The sequence below is a fragment of the Erpetoichthys calabaricus genome, chromosome 7, assembly GCF_900747795.2.
Source record: "Erpetoichthys calabaricus chromosome 7, fErpCal1.3, whole genome shotgun sequence".
NCBI lineage: Eukaryota > Metazoa > Chordata > Cladistia > Polypteriformes > Polypteridae > Erpetoichthys > Erpetoichthys calabaricus.
Genome location: NC_041400.2, coordinates 92,027,999 through 92,051,676, shown reverse-complemented (window position 1 = coordinate 92,051,676; position 23,678 = coordinate 92,027,999). Strand labels below are relative to the sequence as shown.

At 36.2% G+C, this 23,678-nt stretch overlaps 1 protein-coding gene across 1 annotated transcript in view; it reads left to right on the top strand.

The window, feature by feature from the left end:
• Positions 1-23,678, top strand: part of LOC114654558 (B-cell scaffold protein with ankyrin repeats-like) — a 315,631-nt gene that overhangs the window by 247,917 nt on the left and 44,036 nt on the right. The window contains exons 10-11 of the mRNA XM_028805170.2: positions 16,412-16,474; positions 18,643-18,830. Of these exons, the coding sequence (XP_028661003.1) occupies positions 16,412-16,474; positions 18,643-18,830 (251 nt within the window). The remainder of the gene's footprint in view (positions 1-16,411; positions 16,475-18,642; positions 18,831-23,678) is intronic.

Here is a 23,678-nt window from a genome sequence, read left to right as displayed (position 1 = left end):
TTGTTGTAGAGTTGCAGACAGGAATATAAACCTGAGTATCATCAGCATAGCAGTGAAAAAAAATGTTAAATTTCCTAAAAATGGCTCCAATAGGGTGAAGGTATATGGAGAATAAAATAGGACCCAAAATGGATCCCTGAGGAACACCATATTTAAGAGGAGCAGTAGATGAAGAAGAGGAATTAAAAGTCACTGAAAAGCGTCTACCAGTTAAATATGACCTGAACCAGTTAAGAGCAGCCCCTTTAAGGCCAACAAGATGTTCAAGCCGCAACAGCAATATCTCATGGTCAATAGTGTCAAAGGCAGCGGACAGGTCAAGGAGGAGAAGGACTACCGCGTCACCTGAGTCAGTAATAAGAGAGATGTCGTTGAACACTTTCAGGAGTGCCTTTTCAACACTATGATAACGCCTAAAGCCAGATTGATAGATCTCAAATAAATTATTGGAGTTAAGGTGATCGACCAATTGATTATAAATAATTCTTTCTAGAATTTTAGTCAGAAATGGCAGTTGGGAAATTGGACGAAAATTGGCTAAAACTCCAGGACCTAATTCTGCCTTTAGATTAGACCCTTTGTCCTCACCTATCAAGTTCTGGTTTGACATCTTCAAAAATGTGACAACCATTTTCTTAGCATGGACACCATTCAAGTATGTTTAATCACATTTTAATCAACAGATTAGATATTGTTCCTTATTAATTTTATTTCAATATTATTACAGCAAAATTAAGCCACAGTCTATAAGTGTACACTATACAGTATAAAATATGTGTTATAATGTTAAAGGTTTTCTAAATTGCCAAAGTAGGTTTCCACTAGTTTCAGTCCTGTGTCAGCCACTCTGTTATAAATGAATTGGACAAACCAAGTTTCAAAATTTATATAAGGATGGACATATTTTAGAGCAAGGTAAGTTAAAATTTTATTTCTTAAAAGTTCACTTAAAATGCCACATTTACCAAATGTTTTCATAATTGAATAAATGCATATTATCAAAAAGCATGTGCATATTTTCCCTCTAATTACGAAGTTGCTGAGTATTTCTTAATCATTGATTACACCCTGTGCACCTCCCAGTGAGAGATGTGCTGGGCACAGCTCAATGGCAGGAGAACCAGAGTCAGACCTGCAGTAGTATGTGCTGGAGGGATTCAATCACTGCAGTAGTCTGCACATATCTGGTAATCTGCCAGAAGTATCTGTCTGTTTGGCACATCATGATGCCAGTGTGGCCATCAGCAGGACAAATAACTGTACAGTGAGTATTTTATATACAGCTAAATTCAGTACAACCCAGTGTTTTGTGAATTGCTGCAGTTATTTTGCTGTCAGAATATCATCACAGCAACCTTGAAAGCCAGCTTTTTCAGCAAAATAAAAACTGTTCAAGCTACTCACAAATTTAAATAATGTCATATTTGTTAATTTTTCGCAATTTCTAAAATCCAAAATGTTGAAACCATAATATTACTGGTACTACTCTGAAAATTATTAATGATAACATAACTTTTAAGTGGTAGATCTTATTGCTAAGAATAATGCATAGGCAACACAGTGTCTGCTTATAAAGTGGCAATACTGTAATTTTTTGGTGAATAAGAATTAGATTTCTTTGTGTCACCATAATCTTTTAGACCGCTTGTTTGCTTAATACAACCAAAATACATCGGTTTAACTCAACCTAAAAACTTGGCCACCTCATATAGAAAAGAAAATCACCTCAACTACTTTATCATTCAGGTAAATTAAAGTACTGTATTTAAAATTGTTGTTTCAATAGATGTTAATTGGGGGCTAAGTATTATTGATAAGCTTCCAAAACAAAAATGGAATATTTGTAAATACTGCACTTTCAGAAAGTATTCAGACCCTTTTACTTTTTACACATTTTGTTATCTTACAACCCTATGTTTAAATCACTTAAACTAATTTTTCTTTCATTAAACAACACTCCCAGAAAGACAACACAAAAACTGGAATTTAGGAGTCCTTGCAAAACTATTAAAAATAAAAGAACTTCAATGTTACTTTGACACCAGTATTGATACCCTTTAATTACTACCTTGTTGAAGCACCGTTGGCAGCGATTACAGGCTGGATTCTTCTTGGATGTATCACAACAGGCTTTGCACACCTAGATTGTGAGATTTTCTGCCATTCTTCTCTGCAAGCTCTCAGATTGGACTGGCTGGGCCACTGAAGAATATTCATAGAGTTGTTTGATAATCTGCTGGAGCTTTTTTAAATTTTGGTCTGTCAGACTACTAAACTAGGCAATAAAGCTGAAAGTGATGACAGACTAATCACACTGTGGTAAGAAGACCACATGAGGTCTTTGTCCACTTTAAAAAGTCTGAGTTTATGGAGGAGAAATAAGTGCTGATTACATTACGGAATATGCTTTCGTATTTGTATTCCGGATAAAATTGTTATCTATGGCAATTTTAATATTCAGTCACTATTTCTACCTCCTCTGCCAGAACAATGATGGGTGAACATGGAGAATTTTGTCTCTTAAAGTCAAATATAATTTCTTTGATCTTTCTGACATTCAGAGTAAGATAGTTCTTATTGCACCAGTTTACCAAACAGTCCACCTGATTTAAGTAATAGCTTCCATCCTCCCCAAATATACACACATCAGCATGGTGCCATTAGCATACTTGATAAGAGAACTGTGGTCATTGGTCTGTCTCAGGTCACTTGCGCACAGAGTAAAAAGTGAAGGTGATAAAACGTAGACTTGCGGACTGATGGTGTTTGAATGAATGACATTGAAAAAATGTTCTGTATTTTGACTGCCTGTCAACAATGCAAATGAAAGGCCTGAATCCATAAAGTAACAAATGGGTTAGTATACAAGGCTGGATAGTACTGAACACTTGAACACACCTGGCTGCAAAAGCAAAGTCAGTTAGTTGCAGGGTCAAAAAGATGCACTGCCCTTCCACTCCCAAGCAGTGTAAAAGAAGTGCCCTTTTCCTTGAGGTCTCTACCTTATCTTGTCCAGCTGCCAACAGGTAAATCTCACACAAATGAAACCAATGGCTCCAGGGCACTAGTGGTTTACCAGGTGCTGGCAAGAAAGACGCTGGAAGAGGTAAATCATACTCTGCCATTCTTATCACCAAAATGTTATACAGTAAAATCTCAATTATCTGTCACTTGATTAACCGGCAGTCTCCATTAACCGTCAGGGCAAACAAACCCAAAAAAACATTGTGCACATCAGTATCTACCTGTTACTACTGCCACACAATACACTGCTAGCTCTGCACATTGGAACAACTCTCCCTTTTGCTAGAACATAGTGTTTTTCACCAGCACCACATGTCATGGCGCAGCTTGAAATCACAGTGTCAGTTACATACAGTACCTTCAGCCTTAATAGCATTTCGTTGCTTTTCTCTTTTGTTATAATTAAACTATTATACATTGTTATGGCCAACAAACATATGTGTGTGGTGTTGGAATTGTCACAAAAAAATTGTAATTATTAAGCATTTATGAAACTGCAAAAGCACTTCATTTATTGCTTCAAATTATGGAGTAAGAAGAAAAATATAAAGCATGATGCTGACAAAATTGAAAAACATGTTGAAAATGGAAACCACTGACAGTAATTTTATTATGTATTAACACTAGAATTACCAGAGTCTACGAAAAAACTCGTAGATCCGGCCCAACTTAAAACCGTTCTCACCTCTCTTTTGTCTTCTAAATGTGCCGATTAAGAGGAGCAGCGAACAGCCGGCTATTCCATCCCCCACCGTCGCAGAACATTCACTAAGTTTTCCCAGCTCATGCCTTGTTTGATTACCTGGGAGTGACTGAACTGCTGGAGTTTTAGAATAGAAATAATAGATCGCTATTTGGAATACATGCATTTCATGCATGATCCGTTTCTACAGTAATCTGTGTAAACACATTGCTAAAACAGAAACTTTTTCATATTTTAGTAATAAATGTTACAAAATGTAGGCATAAACTATAGAATGTGTAAAGCCCGAGTTCCTAAGATCAAATAAACACTTCCACAATAGCTTCACACACCATATAACAGCTTCCGTGGTGTAGCATGCTAAGATTTGCCTCTCAGACCGAGTAGCTTTTCTCTGCCTCACAAACATGAGTTCAATTCCCCGCGGGGGATAAAGTGTTACTTCTTTTTTTCTTTTTAACCTCAAACGGACATAAAATTTGTAAATTGGTATGCACTGTCAGTTAATGAGATCGTTATATTTTCATGTGGGATGCTCCTTTTAAAATATTTTTTTAACAATTGAGACTGCAATTAACATGAACAACTGTCCTTATAACTTATTTTTTTCAAGATCCATAACACACAGACAGACAGAGCAATGCGTAATACAGAGACAGACAGGCAGAGATATACAAACAAACAGGGAAGGCACATGTACTGAAAGAAAAAAAAATCAACATGTGCGTTGTTTCTGCAGCACTGAATAAGCTCACGCGCTCTAACATCACCCCTCCCCCGATCTGGTTCTCTAAGTAACAGCGCAAGTACAGACGCAAACCAAGTGTAATCAAGAGTCCTGGTTCGATCCCCACTCACTCCTATATTTGCCATTTTCAGTAGTAAGCTGCTCTTTTTGTTAATATTATACAGTACACACATGCACTTGATTTGTGTCTGTACTTGCGCTGTTACTTAGAGAGTCAGATCGGGGGGAGGGGTGATGTTAGAGCAGGTGAGCTCATTCAGTGCTGCAGAAACAACGCACATGTTGATTTATCAGTACATGTGCCTTCCCTGTTTATTTGTATATCTCTGCCTGTCTGTCTCTGTATTACGCAGTGCTCTGTCTGTCTGTGTGTTATGGATCTTGAAAACATAAGTTATAAGGACGGTTTGCTGACTTGGAGCACCACTGCCTTACTGTGCCACAGAGAGGCGAGTTCGATTCCCAGCTTTGAAGAAAGTGTTTTTTTTTTCCTCAAACGGACATTGAATTTATAAATTGGTATGCACTGTAAATCGTTAACTTTAAAATGTCAATCGCGGTTATTTCTGTTGATTAATTCATGCTTTTTTACTTAGAGTCAGAACAGGAGCTTTTTCATCTTATTCAGCTTCTGATCTGACTCAAACAGCGCCAGTATAACTTCACACCCAACCTGACGCTGTTCGTTTTCAAATAATATTGCATTACTTCGACGATGTTTTCTGATTGGTACTATTCGCGTCATAAAATGATTTCTTCAAAACGTCACATATATTTGTCTCTTTCTTTTTTTAAAATGTGCGTTGTAGCCCTCAGCAACTGGCCACCTGCATGCTCTTGCGCACACTAAATCAGACAGCGCTATATGCAATCATCAGATTCAAATGTTAACAGTTATATAGCACAGAATGGAAATCAGCAGTTCTTAGCATTCCACCTACTGTAACTTGCTTTCTTTTTTCTTCGGTTATAGTCTTGAATAAAAGTGCACTTGTTTTGTTATACTTTTACATCAACATATGTTCCTGTGTTTGAGCTACATGGGCATGCTCAAAAAATACACGTATAATGCCACGAAAAGTGCATGCAGACACTTCAGTTCGCAAGCATTGGTACGACAATGCAGTCACAAGTACACTGCAGAGCTTTAGCGCGTCTTTATGTAAAAACAGCAGTGTCAGGTGGGGGGCGGTAGGGATGGATCCTGAACGCGACTGAGACAATGAAAAGTGAATTTTAAAAAAATAAAGCTAACCTTTACAAATATCATAAATTACACCGGCTGTTACAGACTGAAATCAAATGTATCATTTTATTCTAAAATAGTGAAAATAAGCACACTTCTCAAATGGGAGTTGGGCAGGATCGAGCTCATGACCTTCTGATTCCCAGTCAGCGACTGATACTGTTACGCCATGGAAGCAGCGATAGTTAAGTCATGTCAATGTCTCACACTAAGGCGGATTTTTTTGCCGGTGGCTTTTTTTTGTACCTTTTGTGAAAGTGTTTCTTTGATATTTGGACTTCAGGCTTCATACATTATATAGTTTATGCCTACATTTTGTCATTTGCTACTAGAATATTGTAAACCGTTTCTGTTTAAACAATGTGTTTACACAGATTACTGTAGAAATGCAACACATATGAAATGCGTGTGTTCCAAATAACAATCGTATTATTTCTACTCTAAAACTCCACTTCACTCCCAGATAATCAATCAAGGCATTAGCTGGGAAAAGCTTGTTTACGTTCTAAGTCGTTGGGGGGATGGAATAGCCGGCTGCTGGCAGCTTGTCTTTATCAGTACATTTAGATGACAAAAGACGCTGGCGGAGAGGTGAGAAAGGTTTTAAGAAGCGATTTAAGGGTGGCCGGATCTACGAGTTTTTTCGTAGGCTCTGGTAATTCTACTGTTAATAATGTTAATGTTCTTCGGAACTGTAATTTTCTTTTTAACTTCTGTTATATTATGTTTTGTTAAAATATTGTGATGTGCAGGCTGGTTGTGATGAGCTGTGCAGCGGCAGAAAGGATGGAATGCTGTGTAATTGATGGACTGGGTGAAGGGCTTCTGTTCTGAGAGGGTCGGACACACCACTTAGGAGATGAGTGACAGGATAATTTAGGAGAAAAGGAAGGTGCGGTGGAAGGAAGTTTTGAGTAGGAAGTCAGGAGACAATAAGCAGGAGTGTTTGTGGTATTAAGAAAGACAGAATGTCAGTGGCAGGAGATAATTATTGTTAGGGAAAGCATTCTTTTATTGTTTTAGAGATGTGCTCTGTAACCCAAATAATGGATTATAAGACAGTACCGTTTGTTACGAAACAAAGACTCCAAGTAAAACGTAGAAAAACTCCAGTACCTCTGAGTTTGCTTATTATGCTGGTCATTATAATATTATATAAATTAATTAATTTTGTTAATACTATTTTTTTTAATTGTAAATAATACAACTATTTGCTAAACAAATCTACTGTATATCATTTTTAAAGTAGCTGTTCTGTTATCCGTCTTTTCTCTTATCCATCATGGCCTCAGTCCCGATGAATAATTGAGGTTTTACTGTATATGAAAAAGCAGGTCACACATATTTAACTCCTAATTCCTTTATTTGTACCAACTACCACAAAACTTCTGTTTTTTTCTTATTAATTCCTATCACCACTCCCCCACCCCCACATCTGTTTTTGGCAAAATACCACAAGAGTAGGCGAATCACTCTTTGAGAAAAGAGTGAGGATTTAGTAGAAATTGAAAAGGAGGCATCAAATCCTTGCTACTGGAGAGTACAAGGGAATGTTCTGTCCTTGGAGCTTGGGAGCAGAATAACCATTAAATTCTTGTTTGGTTTCTACGGAGTAAATTTAGTCTGTAACTGACCCACGAAGTAAAGCTGGAACTTGGCTGGAAATGACACCCAGAATGAACTTCAAAGTGCAAGGTAAGAAGACACTTCAGCATACAGTATAATGAAGCTGGCAGAAGAGTGAGAGAGGGAGGCAGGAAGTGGGATGGAAGTTTTTTGATGCTTTAGATTGGAAGCCTTTATTGTCATTATATTATGTATGATGAAATTACAGAGCAGCTGCTACTTCAGATGCAATGAAAAAAAAACTGTAGTATTTGAGATGTCAAGGAAGTCTTGGGCTGCCAGCAGGGTCACTCAAAAATATTAGTAAAGAAAATAGGTGCCGAATGACACAAAAAGGTAGACAAAAGGTACACTCTCAAATGTTATCAACATGGTAGAGAGGTAACTTTTTGATAGTTCTGTTCCTTTTGCAGTTGGGGTCCAGACTGAGTCAGCTCTCTCCAGAGCATTCGGTCCTTTGTAGGATTCTGGGTAGAAGGGGTGGAGCCATTTGCTCTTACTGGGTGTTGTCTTGCCACTGTGGGTGAAAAAAGAGATGCCAGTTTTAGCAAAAGTGCTACCTCTCACCCCAGTGTGGTATCGCTTACCTTGGATAAATCCAGAAGGTGATCCTCTCATGCACATGTGTGACATTAGTTAATAAGAAACCCAACTAGATAGAAAGAGGTTCAGCAGCAATGTAGGCAAGTCCTTAGAGGTTGCAGGTTTTTGGCTTGCTTCTGTTTAGTTGTGTTTAAAGTTGTCTGTGTGTTTATTCTTCTCTATATGCAATGGTAAAATATAAATTGTATATAAAGTTTATATATAATCTAGCATCTCATGGTGATGGAGAGTAGTGACATGCTGAATGTTGATCAGACATACAAGTAAAAATTTCACTGTACTCTGTAAATGTTTACAATAATACTACTATTTCTGCTACTACTACTACTACTCCTCAAATAGTGCATGTAAATGGTGTGTACAAATAGTGTACATATTCCAGAAAAGGCTGTTCAAGAGATGTTGAAAATACATGTTCATGCATTTAATACATATTGACATGTATCAAAGCTATTCCACATATCACAAAAAATAGTGTTTCACAGCAAATGATAACTCGTATTTATCTCATAGGTCAATCCAACAAAGAGAAAATTGTAATGCTGTTTATGTAAACTTGATTTCCAAAATAGTAAGTAATAACAACACATTATTAATGTATCAGTTCTGGGTTTATCATATTTGAAAACTGTTTCACTCCTAGTAATTAAATTACATTCTTACATTCTACCTCTTGAAGCAAACTGAGGCGGTTTCTAATAGTGATGATGCTAATAGTTGAAATAGAAATATATGCATTGCTCTTGCATTTTAATGGTCAAATGAAATTCTTGCTTGATGTGCTTCAGTCATAAAATCCAATCTTTTCAAAGCTGTGGATCCTAGTGCAAGCATTTGAGCAGTCTTTATAACAACTACCAGAATAAGTCATTATAGGGGACTGTAGTCTAATTACGCATTTTAATCTGAAGAACAAGTCATAGAAAAGAGAAAGAGAGAGGCAGAGAGAGAGAAAGAAAACTGAAAAGCAAAATTAAGTGTTGTAGTGTTGAAAAGAAGGACAAAACATAAGCCTAGGCTGCTATTGATGACTGGTGAGATAAACAGTGCCCTCCATAATGACACATTTTTTCCTTGGTTTATCCCTCTGTCCCACAGTTTAAAATTACAAATCAGATGTGATTAAAGTGCACATTGCAGACTAATTTAAGGGCATTTGTATATCATTTCAGTCACACCATATAAGAATAATGGTTTTATATATGGACCCCACATTTTAGGGCAACATAATGTTTGTGACCATTTATATCGCAGGTGTTTATGATTATTCAGGTGTGTTTCATTGCTTCATTAGTGCAGGCATAAGATACCTAGGCTTTCTTCTACCTACAGACTCTCTTTGGAGCCTGTTTTTGCCATTGTTCAACATGAACATAAGAAATTTGACAAATCAGAAGAGATCATTCAATCCATCAAGCCTGTTTACTTAGCTAATAGCTAAACTTTCCCAATATCTCATGTCAAGGTTTCTGTTTCAACTACATGTCTAGGCAATTTGTTCCAGAGTCCCACAACTCTTTGCATGAAGAAGTGCAACCTTGGTTCAGTTTTAAAAACACTTCCCTTTAATTTCCACTGATGTCCTCAAGTAAGTGATTCACCCTTAACCTGAAAGAATGTTGCTAAATCTTTTTTATCATTGTCTTCACAGAGAAAAATACCTGAATTAGGTCCCCACAAAGTCTCATCTGCTTGAGACTAAACAGGTTTAATTCTCCACTGCATTTGGTTGCTCTCCTTCACACAGCACACGCTATGTCTTTCTTGTACCATGGTGACCAGAACTGCACACAATAATCCAGATGCAGTCTTACTAGTGCATTATGTAGTTTGAGCATAACATCCCTTGAAACAGTTTTTATGATATAACGTAACATTTTTTGCCTTTTTAATTGCTTCTGTGCATTGCTTAATCAATGAAAATGTTGCATCAACATGTACCCCTAAATCCTTTTCAGAGGTTGCTTCCTGTATGACAGTGTCTCTCATCTTGTATTTATAATTGATGTTTCTTTTGCCCATGTGTGGCTCTTTGCACTTTTATACATTAAACTACACTTTTCAGGTGTTTGCCCACTTCTAAAGGTTTTCCAGGTCTTTTTCAGTTCTTTTCTTTTTGCTGCCTCCTCAGTGTCTGCCATCCCTCCAATTTTACTATCATCTGTGAATGTCACAAGGTTACTAACTATACCAGAAACAGTAATGGTCTATGGACATAACTCTGAGGGACTCCACTGATGACCTTGCTCCATGTGGAGCATTCTCCTATTATCTGTACTCTTTTTCTCCTGCTGGTTAAACAACTAGAGATCCAGTTTTATAGTTTTCCTCCGATGCCTACAGCTTCTAGTTTCAAATTGAATCTTTGGTGTGGAAATGTTTCAAATGCTTTTTGAAAGTCTAGGTAAATTATGCAATATGCTTTGATTTTGTCAACTATTCCAGTTGCTTCTTCTAAAAAATCTAAAATATTGGTTTGGCAGGACATTCCTCTCATAAATTCATGCTGTCTGCAATTTAGAATATCATTTTCATTTAGGTCATTTTCTACTTTGTTTCTTATTATAGTTTCCATGAATTTGCATTGCACAGAAGTAATTACTAGGATCCATTTTGTCTCAATTTCAATAGACTTGTTTCACATTTGCAACTTTACAATCCTCAGATACTTTTCCTTTCTGAAATGACTGCTGAAATATGCCTAATAACGGTTTATGACTTTCAATACAATTGGTAAAATCACTTCCAGTCCAGGGGTTTTATTAGTCTTCAACATGCTGAGGGCTTGAAGCACATCAGACTCTTCTATTTTAAAATCTCTGAACTCAGAGATTGTTTTTTTACTTCTATATGATGTATTCCACTTGTTTCTTCCTTTATAAATACATGGTTGAAATATTTGTTGAATTTGTTTGCTATTTCCTTCTCATTTTTATTTCTCCATTCATGTCCCTAAGTTTTCTTGAATTCTCTTTTACAGTATTGTCTTTTTACTGGAGTAGTACTGAAAAATTTAGTTGCTGTTTGTATTGGCTTCATTAGCAATTTAGCCATTTTTATTTCGGTTTTTCTTTTGAAGTTTCAAATGCTATTTTTGATCTCTTGCTCTATGTCAGAATTATCTGGCTTTTTAAAATTTTTCTTGTACAGTGATCAGCTTGTACATGATAACAAGAACTATGCCATTGAAATAAAATAAGCCATTATGAGGCTGAAAAAACGAGAATAAAACCATCACAGACATCGGTAAAACCTTAGGATTACTTACAGTATATCACTGGTGAGCTCAGTAATCACAAAGGGACTGGTAGGCCAGGGAAGACTTCCACTGCTGATGATAGAAGAATCCTCACTATGTAAAGAAAAAGCCGTGATGCCTGTCCAATAGATCAGAAACAGTTTTCAGGAGGCAGATGTGTATGTGCCAGAGACTACTATCTGCAGAAGACATATTGAAAAGAAATGCAGAGGAAACACTGCAAGATACAAACCACTAGTTAGCCGCAAAAACAGGATTGCCAGAATAAAGTTTGTGAAAAGTACTTAAAAGAGTCTGAGAATTCTGGAAAAAGGTCTTGTAGTCAGATGAAACAAAAGTTAACCTGTATCACACTGATGGCAATGTGCAAATGAAAAGGAACTACCCAAGATCTAAAGCAGTGCTTCCCAAATTCTGGTTTGGGGGGGTCGCAATAAGAGCTGGGGGAGTTGTGGTAGGCTTTCTAAAATAAAACAAAAAACGCCATTTTTTGACAGGAAAGGTAGAGGCCAGATCAGGGTTAGAAGGTGATAATCAGCTGTAAAGGTCAAAAAAAACCTTTTTTTTTTACTTTAAATGTAAAAAAGAACAAATGTTACAATAGTTATAAAGTAAAAAAAAAATAATGTAATAAATGTGGCTGTTTTTCAGAAAATAGCTTCAGATAGATTCAGATATGGACTCTGTATTCGATACACACACAATGATATCATTTTCAATTTCAAGGCAATTTCTTGCTTTTGTTTTGATGGCAGTCATAGACGAGAAACTTAATTTGCATAAATACAATGTTGCAAATGATATAAAAAATGTAAAAGCTTCGTCTGGAAGCTCAGAGTATTCTTGCATTCTTTTGGCCCAAAACTGGTTTATGCTCTGGGAAAAAAGTCTTGTTTCAACATTCCGTCAGTATATATTTTAATAGGTTTTTCTTTCATATTTGTCGGAATTTCATCCAGTTGAATGGAACTCTCTAAAAATGGATTCAGTATTCATCTGTGATTGTCATAACTGTTTTGAGCTTCTTTCAGAAAATACTCAAAAAGTTGTTGTGTTTAAGTGTTTGAAAATATCAGTAAGGAAAGCCAGCTTAAGAACCCAAAGAGAATTAGCAAATACAGTAGATTTGCAAATTCTTCTTGTCTTGCAGCTATATCAAAAGTTCTGCTCTTAACTGGAAAACTCTTCTCAAGATGTTACCTCTTGAAAGCCATCTTACTTCTGTGTGATTTTCGTATAACAAACCCATGTCTTCACAAATTTCTTTAAAAATAGGAGTCTGTAATGCTTTTCCTTTGATGACATTTACCACCTTAATGATATATTTTAAAACACAATTTTAAAAAATGCTGGTCATACAAGCAGGCACACTATAGATATTGTGAAGTCAAAGGACTTTATACACCAGACACTAGAAGATGCCAGGAGCCCCATTCAAATCAAATGGAAGGACACTGTACTGCTAATGACCAATGGGGGTACTAAACATGATATTTTTCTTTGTGGATTCCATTAAGAGAATTTGCTAATACCCTTTTGAAATTTTCCATGTAGTTAGGAAGTGAGTTCCTCCAAGCTACCTGAGGAGCTTGTTGCATTGGATAGGTGTCAAAATAGGAGACCCAGTTAAGCCAGCGGAAGGCATTGCAAAAGCACCAAGTACCATTCGACTTTGACACTAACACAATGGAGCTAGATCAGTGACTAAAACATTTCTCTATCACACTCAGATTCAGCATGCATTTTAATTTTGAGCTCCACCTCAGCTCTCTTTCCATCTGGGAGTTGATACAGATATTCTCTGACTATCTGCCCTTGATCAGTAATAATGTCATGCACAATCAATGTAGCCTGCCCTGGTCTCTCATATACTACTTTTATAACCCTCAGAATGGCTGTTTCCAGCTCCTGTCATTGTTTTGCTGTCAAATTTCTACCAAAATTTAACTTTAAAGAGCTGACAAACAAGGACTTGGGATATTGGACTCAAGGTTTTATGCCTCAGGTATAACTGCCTGTAAGTGCTCAATATGTTGCTTTAGGAGGGGCCTTCTTTTTTCATATTTATCTTGTAATTACACAATATACTCCAGTATAATAGCAGAAGAGAGAGCCTCAGTTTCCCAGCTTTCTTTAACAGTATCCAAAATATCCAGAGGCCGTTGTGCATAAAGTAATACAAAAGGTGAGAACCCTGTGGAGGCTTGTGAGACTTTGCAGTATGCAATCTGATCCCAGTCTCTCCTGTCTTAGTTTCTTAACATCTGGGCGTCCCTTGGACTTTAAGAACTGCTTTAGGGATGCCGTCACGTGCAAAGACACATACTAGTTCCCGTGCAATGTTTTTTGAATCGGCTTGTTGTAATACCATAGCCTCTGGGTAGCGTGTAGCATAATCCATGAGGACCAGGATATATTTATGTCCTCAGGCAACCACAATCAGCTTGAAAGGCACAACAGTGAAGGGCAATGGAACCAAAAGAACATGGTTATTGACTTTCACCGCAACAAAGAGCCTCTAAGTCTAGTCATTATCCAGGGAGTGGATGAAGTGGTGGAGCATTCCTATACAGGATGTACATGGGGGTCCACATCAGTGACAGGTTAGACTGCTGTCACAACACAGAGGAAATATATAAGAAATGGCAGAGCAGACTCTTTTTTTCCCCTGGGAGGCTGTGTTCCTTTTTTTGTGGGAAGTTATATCCTTCACAGCTTCTATAAATCTGTGATGGCCAGTGCTGTTTTCTATGCTGTGGTGTGCTGTTTCGGTAACATCACTTCAGGGAAGTCCCACTGAATCAACAAGGTAATTAAAAGGGCAAGCTCAGTTACAGGACACACTCTGGACCCCCTGGAGATAGTATCAAAGGATAGAATTAAAACAAAACTGAGTGCCATTATGGACAATGTTGCACATCCTCTCTCTGCTAATTAATTATTCAACAGAAATGTGTCAAAAATGCTACTGGGATTCCTTATACTAACAGCAATGCGCTTGTATAATGTCTCACTGCGACTGTGACAGCCAAGTCTGAAGTTTGTTTTTTTTTAATTTATTTGTTTATTTATTTTCTTTTTCAATTATTTTCTTTTTAATCATTCCTGTGATAGACCATACTGTAGATCTATCTTATCTATTAATTTAATGAGCTTTTGTAAAAAGCCAGATATCCCCTGGGGACAAATGGAGTTCTATCTATCTATCTATCTATCTATCTATCTATCTATCTATCTATCTATCTATCTATCTATCTATCTATCTATCTATCTATCTATCTATCTATCTATCTTATACTTTAATGTAAAAGAAATTAATTTGTTGTCGAAAACCCTGATGGGTTTGGGATATGTATTCTTGCTTTGATGGGCAAATAATTTAGAAGTAGCATTAAGATTAAATTCCAGTTAACAGTTAAGTCTGATTTTAATAGTGCAGTTTTCAATTTTCAGTTTCCGATAACAAATACAAATAAATTGTAATCTCAATAGTGTTCTCCTTTAAAGTGGCAACTTTAAAGCATTGCTTAGTATTAGTTTTGATGATCAGCATTTCAAAACATATCTTAAATAAAAAACATTTATAGATAATCTCAAAATTAAAAAGTTACATTTTTCAAAATTGTTTGACAGTGTTACATGATTTTAATTAATAAGTCTTTACTATGATGAGAGTTGTATACATACGTTTTCAAAAGTATGATATTGTCTGCAATCTACTGAGAAAGATGGCATTTCTACATTAAGGGAAGATGTTATGCAAAATAATGAATAAGCTTCACTCTGCTTTGTTTTCTTAGGCAATTTTATCAATTTTTTTCTAACATATGCTCAGTGTAATTACTTATCTAGAACAATATTTCTTCATGTAGTATGAAAAGTTATGTTTCTGCTGGGTGCTGCAAGCCTGTTTCCAGCAGAGAGACTGGAACAGTCGGCCCTGCAGTGTTTTCTATACCCCTGAAGGTCATCACCTTTATTTATTTATTTTTTTTTACTGATTTGGAGGCTCTTTCCTTTCAAGTTTTTTCCAGTTAAAAGCCTTGCAGCAAACATCAGGAAAGAGACAAAAACAATGGTGCTATTTGCTCCCTTAAAACATATTGTTCACATGACATTCTGCTGCATCTTGATTTTTGCCTTATACTGAAGAGTATCCTGCTAATTTGGCAAATCCACTAAGGAAAACAAGTCAGCAGAATGATGCTCCTGTTTCAAAGAAGTGCAGAACCCTGGTGTGAAAGGATTGGATTTGTACTGTATATAGAAAATAATTAAAAATAACTGTTCAATTCAAAACTTTGTTAGGAGTTAGGGTTTTAATTTAGGCAATTTCAAGTCAAGTTTACTGTCATGTGTACATATATATTGAAATTTGAACTTGCATTTCTGCAAAGAATAGTTGACAATATAATACATAAAAAGAATACTAAGCATGCAACTGATATATACAGTAGTGCTTCATACTTCGAACAATTCTAACTTCAAATGTTCCAGAGTTCGAATGCTCCCACGTTTGAACTGTGCACGCAGGGAAAAAATGCATCAACAGATGGTGTTTATTTTTCCTTGTGATTGACTGTTCAGAAACCTTACAACCAGTGGGTAGAAACTATCTACTGGTACACTAGTGCGAGTTCCAATGTTCCTGTGTTGTTTAGCAGAAGAGAAAAGTAAGAGACGTGACTGCACATAGCCAATACATTATCCTGAGCAGCAGGTGGTTACAAGACTCTCAGTTTACTTAGCGTTTAAATCTATTTAGCTGTATTTCATCAGATGATGATGATTTCAGATGATGTCACAATGATCTGATGCCAATCATTCAGAGAGGGTACCTGTATCCCATTGCTTGATTGATTTATTTTTTTGTGATGTGAAAGGTGCATGAACTTGCATGTTTTGCTAGTCAAAATCAAATATTAGCAAAAGAGGGGCAAGTATCATTACTTAGGCAAGTTAATGTTTACGTTAATGAACTCTGTACACATATAAAAAAATTCTGGTATGGCCCCAACTGAATTTTTACAGCAATAATTCCACTGTTTATGTATGTGTTACTTTTAAACTACTCCTTTGCAAATTACTTTCAGAATCATAAGATATTCTAAAAGAAATATTTTTGCTGAAAGAGAATTATGTTTTTGAAAGTTACAATGTCAACTAATGTGAATTGCACATGTATTGTGTTCTTTCCTTTAGTTTTCCAACAGAAATCTGCTCAAGGAGATAATGGAGCACTGTATTCAAACCCATTAAGACAATGTAAGTAAACATGCATGTTTTTATGTATAAAAAGCGAATACTAATTCATAAGCCATGGTCTTTTTGTAATTTTAACCTACCAGCTAGCTTATTCCCAATCTGGTAGTGCAGAATTCAGTAAACATTGGTGTTCCTTAGTTGATTGAAGAAGGGAGTTTACTGAAACTGTGATTGTTCTAGTTGCTCATCTCAGCCCTTAAATGGCTAAATTGTATGTGTGTGAGCGTATATTTTCTAACTATATCCTGCGTTATTTGGATTTTTTCTTTAAATAAATATACTGTTACTTTTCAGTTTTTAAAATTATTTTATAATTCAATAAATTCATAATATGGCTGATTCACTTTTTCAACTTTTTCTGATCTCGCTTTTTAGGATTGTGCTATTTTATTGCTTTAAGATGTTTTGGTTATTTAAGCAGTTGCTTGCTGATAATGACACTTGTTTCTGCTTCTGCCATTTACACATACATTTACTCTTTGTTAATGAGCACAATGTAAATACAATTTTAATGAAATCCTTTAGTTAGCTGTCCATTCTTACTTTCATTATGTAATCAAGAAGAACATAAAAGTGATTTGTTGTCACAGAACATTTTTTCTGTTCTTGTGATGGAATAGTAGGCTCACAAGCTGTTGGGGGCTTTGGAGCTTGGCCTTTAGGGTAAATCTGAGAGTTCAGCCATTAAACATACTAACTGAGAGGAACCAGCTGGGACAGTTTGGGCATTTTTTTTAAAAAGATGCTCTCTGGGTGCTTCCCATAGTAGGCGTATTTCCAAAGGCCAATGGGTTGAAACCCAAAGCCAGACCCAGGACACATGTTTCTTCAATTCCAGGATGTGCTTAAATGCAGATGTTTCTGTCTTGCCTGTTCTGGTTTGATCAGCCAGTCACCTTTATGATGTTCAGCAGGTGAACTGGATAAAAAGGTGAAGATCATTTCCTTATTCAGTTTAAGAACTGAAAAAACAACAAAGTTTTTCTTTGGGTTTCTATTTTTATCAAAAATAAATGAACAAAATAATAATTTTTTTTTATGAAAAAGTCTTTTGCTTGGTTTGCAGATGTATATATTATTAGAGTGATAATCTAAAAATGATTTGATGTTAATTTATGCATAACCTCAAAAGAATGTTATGAATTAATATATTCCAAGCCTATCATTCACAGGTCTCTACCTTAGCAGGATGTGTTAGCTATCAGTATAACTGTACTTGTCCCAATTGAACAAACTACTACGGAGGCTCTGATAACTGTCCTATGGTGAATCTAAGATAACTGTCCTTGGATGATAATCACTGCATAAGTGCTGATCAAAATGTTTTAGAACTGTAGCTGTATATTTTAAAAAGCATACAATATAACTGGTTGACACATGTTAGAGGAATATGTTCCTGCAGAACCAGAGCTAAAGTGACATGCACTATTTATATTTGAATGGAGCAATTTTACTGAGATTTATTTAATTAAAGTACATTGTATTAGGTGATTCCACATTGCTGGCAGGCTCTGCTAGTATTGTTTATAGGAGTCACTGATTCCTGATATGCATATAGAGAATATATGCTAGTGCTCTTGAAGATTGAATAATTAGTTAGATTCATTAAAGGTAATAGCTAACAAAGTAGTTTTAGTGAATCAAAAGATGGAAGAATACTTGTGTGACAATTCATTCATTCATAGTGCAAGCTTCTTGAAGATACAAATTGGAATAAGAAATCTTTCTTTTTTGATTTAATGTAATTCTTTACATAACCTGCATGCTACAAACAGATAGCACAACTGATGTATCTAACCCAGCCAAAAATGTGTTACTTTGAATTGTAATCATGTATGATTTGCAAAGTGTCTTGTGAAAGGATCTCTAGAAAATATTGTACATTTTAACTAATTGATTGTTTAGGTGATTAAAACCAATTACAACAATGAGCAGGCATCAAGTTAGTGAACAATCTGTTGATTGTTGATCAATTAAAAGAAATAATACATTAAACAAATTTCATGTGGGGATTCTGGTTTTATGTTGGTTGATTAATAATTTAAAATTTCTAACTTAAGTACAGCTAAAAAAGATGTGGGCATTGTTGCTATAAAGAAAATAAAACCAAATGTACAAATTACACAGATACTCTTTCAAGAGTGGACACTTTCTGTTTGTTTCTATAGTCAAAGGAAGAGACAGTTTGACATCAACATATGACACGTTTGTACCACGACAGCCCTTTGGACTGGACCAACTTGTGGCACTACAGGAGAGAGTCAAGAGAAATTCAATTACGGTGGATGAAGCACTGGAGAAGTTCAGTGACTGGCAAAAAGAGCAAATGCAAAAAGGGATGGATGTAGCACAGCAGGTATTGTGCTCTACTTGAAAGAGCATCGGTCTTTTAATATTTGTCTTGAGGGCCATAGTTTAATCAGAACTAGCAAACATCTGTATATTGACAAACAGAACAAGAAAGACAGCCAAATGCAAGAAGCAAAGTCTTATGGAAAAAGCAAGAAATACAAAACAAAGAGCTCATGGTCATGCCTTTTAATAAAATATTCACTTGGAAAGGAAGTAAAATGGAGCCAACACCTATTACTAAAGCTTCATTCCCTCCTCCTGTTCCTGGATATTGAAGATAAATTACACATAGATAAAAACACTAGGTGTTCTGTGCACAGTGGCAAATCATAAGAAAGAAAGGCTATGGTTTACACCGTATTAGAAAGCATAACCACATTGAACTGCTCATCATCTTTATGCTTTCAGTATTCGTAGTTTATGCAGTAGGCACTTAAGTGGCCTGTGCTAGTCAAACAATCGACTAAATTATATAAAGAATGAGGAAATTAACTAATCTTAAAATTGGGGAAATATGTGTGTGATTATTTCTGAAGAAGTAAATTTGGTATGTAAGCAGGCTTTGCAAAGAGACTATGATGTAATGGGCAGCATGGTGGTGCAGTGGTATTGCTGCTGCCTTGCAGTAAGGAGACCAGGATTCACATCCCAGGTCCTGCATGCATGGATTTTGCATGTTCTACCCTTGTCCGCATAGATTTCCTGCAGGTAGTCCATTTTCCTCCCACAGTCCAAAGACATGCAGATTAGGTGATCTGGTGATCCTAAATTGGCCCTCATTCAGCTGGTTCTTTCTTAATATGACGAATGTGTCATCTACATAGCGTTCTACAATCATATTAACACAATATTCCCTGCAAACCAGTTCACAATGGAAAAAGAAATCAATCGACACATCAACTTCCTGGACATTTACATCAAAAGAAATAGTGACGCCACCCTGACCACAAGTGTTTACCGCAAACAATGCTACGCAGACAAGATTCTACACTTCACCAGCAACCACCCGGTATCTCATAAACGGAGCTGCGTGAAAACCCTATTTAAACGAGTCCACACGCATTGTAATACCAAGGAAACAAAAATTAATGAGAGACGCTATCTGTTCCAACTTTTCACCTCGAACGGATACTCAAAAACATTCATTAATCGGAGTCTACACAGCAGACGCCAAAGGAATCAGCATACAATCGACTTAAATCAGAACCCCCACCCCACCTGGCATTCACTCCCGTATCACCATAATGTGTCAGAAGGCACGGCACGCACCCTGACCAAGTGGGGCATCAGAATAGCACATAAACCCACGAACAATCTGCGCATGGTCCTGTTTAATGCTAAAAACAAGAAATCGACAGACAAAACACGAAACGCAGTTTATAGTATTCCATGCAATTCTTGCTCAGCTGTATACATAGGACAAACGTCAAAAAGAATCTCAACACGTGTACAGGAACATCGCAACGCCGTCAGAAGAAAGGACGCACTATCTTTGATATATGCACATACTAAATCGACAGGACACACATTCAACTGGGACAATGTAAAAGTAAAATTTAAGGCCAGTACAAAAAGTGCCAGAGAGTTGGCCGAGTCTTGGCTATCAGATGAAAACGCCATCAACAGACACTTGGACATAAATCCAGCATATGCCAACTTAAGAAGGACATGTACACAATAATTAAACTATACAACCCCCCTCCCCCCTTTATCATACTGACTTAGTCACCTCCACCCCCCCCACTGAATGTGTTGCTATATATTGCCTTTGATTCTTGTAAGTCTAAGCATTATCCTCTGATGAAGACCCTTGATAGGGGTTGAAAGCTCAGGAATAAAACTATTTTATGATACGTGATTCGTTTTTTTCTCCCTTTGTGGATCTCCAACTGCAAATATGCAAACCGTATCACAGACCTTCTCTTCCATTCATATATATATATATATATATATATATATATATATATATATATATATATATATATATATATATACATATATATACATATCTACATATATATATATATATATATATATATATATATATATATATATATATATATATATATATATATATAAATACACATATATATATATATATATATATATATATATATAGACATACATACATACATTCACACATATATATATATACCAGCTGAAATACCGAGCGTTGCCTGGGAGTAAAATAAAGTGTTTTTTTTTAATTGTTTGAGAAAAATATAATTAGAAAAAAACACAAGTTTAAAAATAAAAATAAATATGAGTCGGTTGTTGAAACCCAAGAAAGCAATCATAATATCAGACCCCAACTTATACGCCCGTTCAAAAATGCAACACTTAAATTTTTTGCCTCCTCTAATTTTGCATCAATTTCTCAGATGCATTGAATTGTGTGGCAGCAGCGCAGTTACCAATTTCTTTTGCCACTTCAAAGACATTTAATTTAAAATCAGCTTCATATTTTCTTCTGATCGAACGCTCCATTGTAGATAAGGGATGGTCTTACGATAAAAGTGTATGAGGGTGTGAGATACAAAAACACAAAACAGTGCAAATGTTGCTTCGTAATAGTTCGGGTATTAGCATGTGGTCACGTAGGCATAATAGAGAAAGAGAGAGAGAGGTTAGGAGTACGTGCTGATACAGCGCATTGCCTCACCTACAAAAAAAGGCAGTGTGTTCTGTGGTTACTCTCTCAGGTGGCCATTAGCATATCATAATCTGTTAGATCAATAGCGAGAGCTTTCCGCTTTCGACTTGGACAACAGACAGTATAAAATACCATAAATTATACAGTAAAATCCAGTCCTGATGGTATATACGGTAATAAAAACAAAAACACAACTTTAAAAATAAAAATAAATTAACAAACAATGAAGACTAACTAATGTGTTTGTCTTGCGGTCTTGTATGTATGAAACAGGACAATAGATGTTGGCACTGTATCTGATCGTGTTCAGTTGTTACGGGAAAGCGTTCCCGAGGTGGGGAGAATAGCACATGCCCGTGATATCTGTGGCAATCAGCAGCTACCCTCTAAAACACACGTAGCTCTGATCTCTCTCTCAAAAACGTTAAACGTTACTCCTTAACAATCTGTAGATGATAATGTCTGTTGAACACACAGGTATCGCTAGCTAAGCGGAGGCAAGGTGCACTGCAAGACGTGGCGAGACGTGGAGTAACTGGAACAGAGGCTGGCGAGTGAATGAGGAAGGTCCCGCCCCCATGCTCTGAGCCCACAGGCACTCTGTTGGATTTGCATAAATACATCGATACCGCAAGTGAACTATGGTACTTAGTGTGACTATTTGAGACTTACTTTTCTGTTCAGGTACCCATTTCCTTTATGTAATCCGCGGATTCTCCGCTATTTTTTGTTCGTTTATTACGATTATAGTTATTTATTGATTCCCTTCTTTAGCTGACTGCCTGCTCATATAAGGCGCTCTGCTTTTTTTTTTTTTTTGAACAGGTTTGATTCATCGAAGTGATCACTCGGGCTCCGTTCATTCACTTCTGTTTTTAAATTTTTATTAAGAAGAAAAGAAAACCTTTTAAAATTGAGGGAAAATATACCAATAACAGTTTGTTAAGGATCTGTTTTTTTTTTTGTGAAGCTGCCTTTACTCGAGTGATCACTTTGAGCTTTAAGCCTGAGAAATCACGCCGTAAATGCACACGTTTAATTGCACATCTATCTATCTATCTATCTATCTATCTATCTATCTATCTATCTATCTATCTATCTATCTATCTATCTATCTATCTATCTATCTATCTATCTATCTATCTATCTATCTATCTATCTATCTATCTATCTATCTATCTATCTATCTATATATATATATATACACATCCCCGTGCTTTGCAGTGGCGAAGTACTGCTTTTAAATTTTTATTAAGAAGAAAACCTTTTTAAATTGAGTGAAAATATATCACGTTGTCAGTTCAGCACTCCGGTTGTAATATGACCAAGCTGTGTAAGCACACTCTTGAGAATGCAACGTATAGTTGTACAGGAGAAAAGCAATCTTGCCTCAAATCAATGGCAACCTTTTGTAGGTCTATGAACTTAATTTAAACTTTAGGTTTACATGGTTCTTTTTTTCCGAAGTACCTGCACTCATGAATATGTCTGTTTGAGTCAGTCGCTCAAATCCCAGCGGTTCGCACCAGCAAAGTTCTGCTTTTAAATTTTTATTAAGAAGAAAAGAAAACCTTTTAAAATTGAGGGAAAATATACCAATAACAGTTTGTTAAGGATCTGTTTTTTTTGTGAAGCTGCCTTCACTCGAGTGATCACTTCGAGCTTTAAGCCTGAGAAATCACCCCGTAAATGCACACATTTAATTGCACATCTGTTAATATGTATGCTTACAAAGTATTAAAAGACACTCAACACACAGTATTAAAAGACACTCAACAATTAACGTCATTTACCTTCGTTCCCGCGTTTGACTCGTGCTGTAAATCTCTTCCTTGTTTTCACTTCACGTGATTACGTAGGAGGCGTAATACGTGATGACGCGATACGTCATCAGTATCATCAGTATATGGACAAAAAACAGGTTCCAGTTATGACCATTACGCGTAGAATTTCTAAATGAAACCTGTCTAACTTTTGTAAGTAAGCTGTAAGGAATAAGCCTGCCAAATTTCAGCCTTCTACCTACACAGGAAGCTGGACAATTAGTGATGAGTGAGTCAGTCAGTCAGTGAGTCAGTCAGTCAGTGAGGGCTTTGCCTTTTATTAATTAGTATAGATAGTGCAGGCATTCAACTCCTAAATGATGCTGTTTAAGAAGTTGTTATGGAGATAATATGGGTTGGCAACAACAACAGGGCA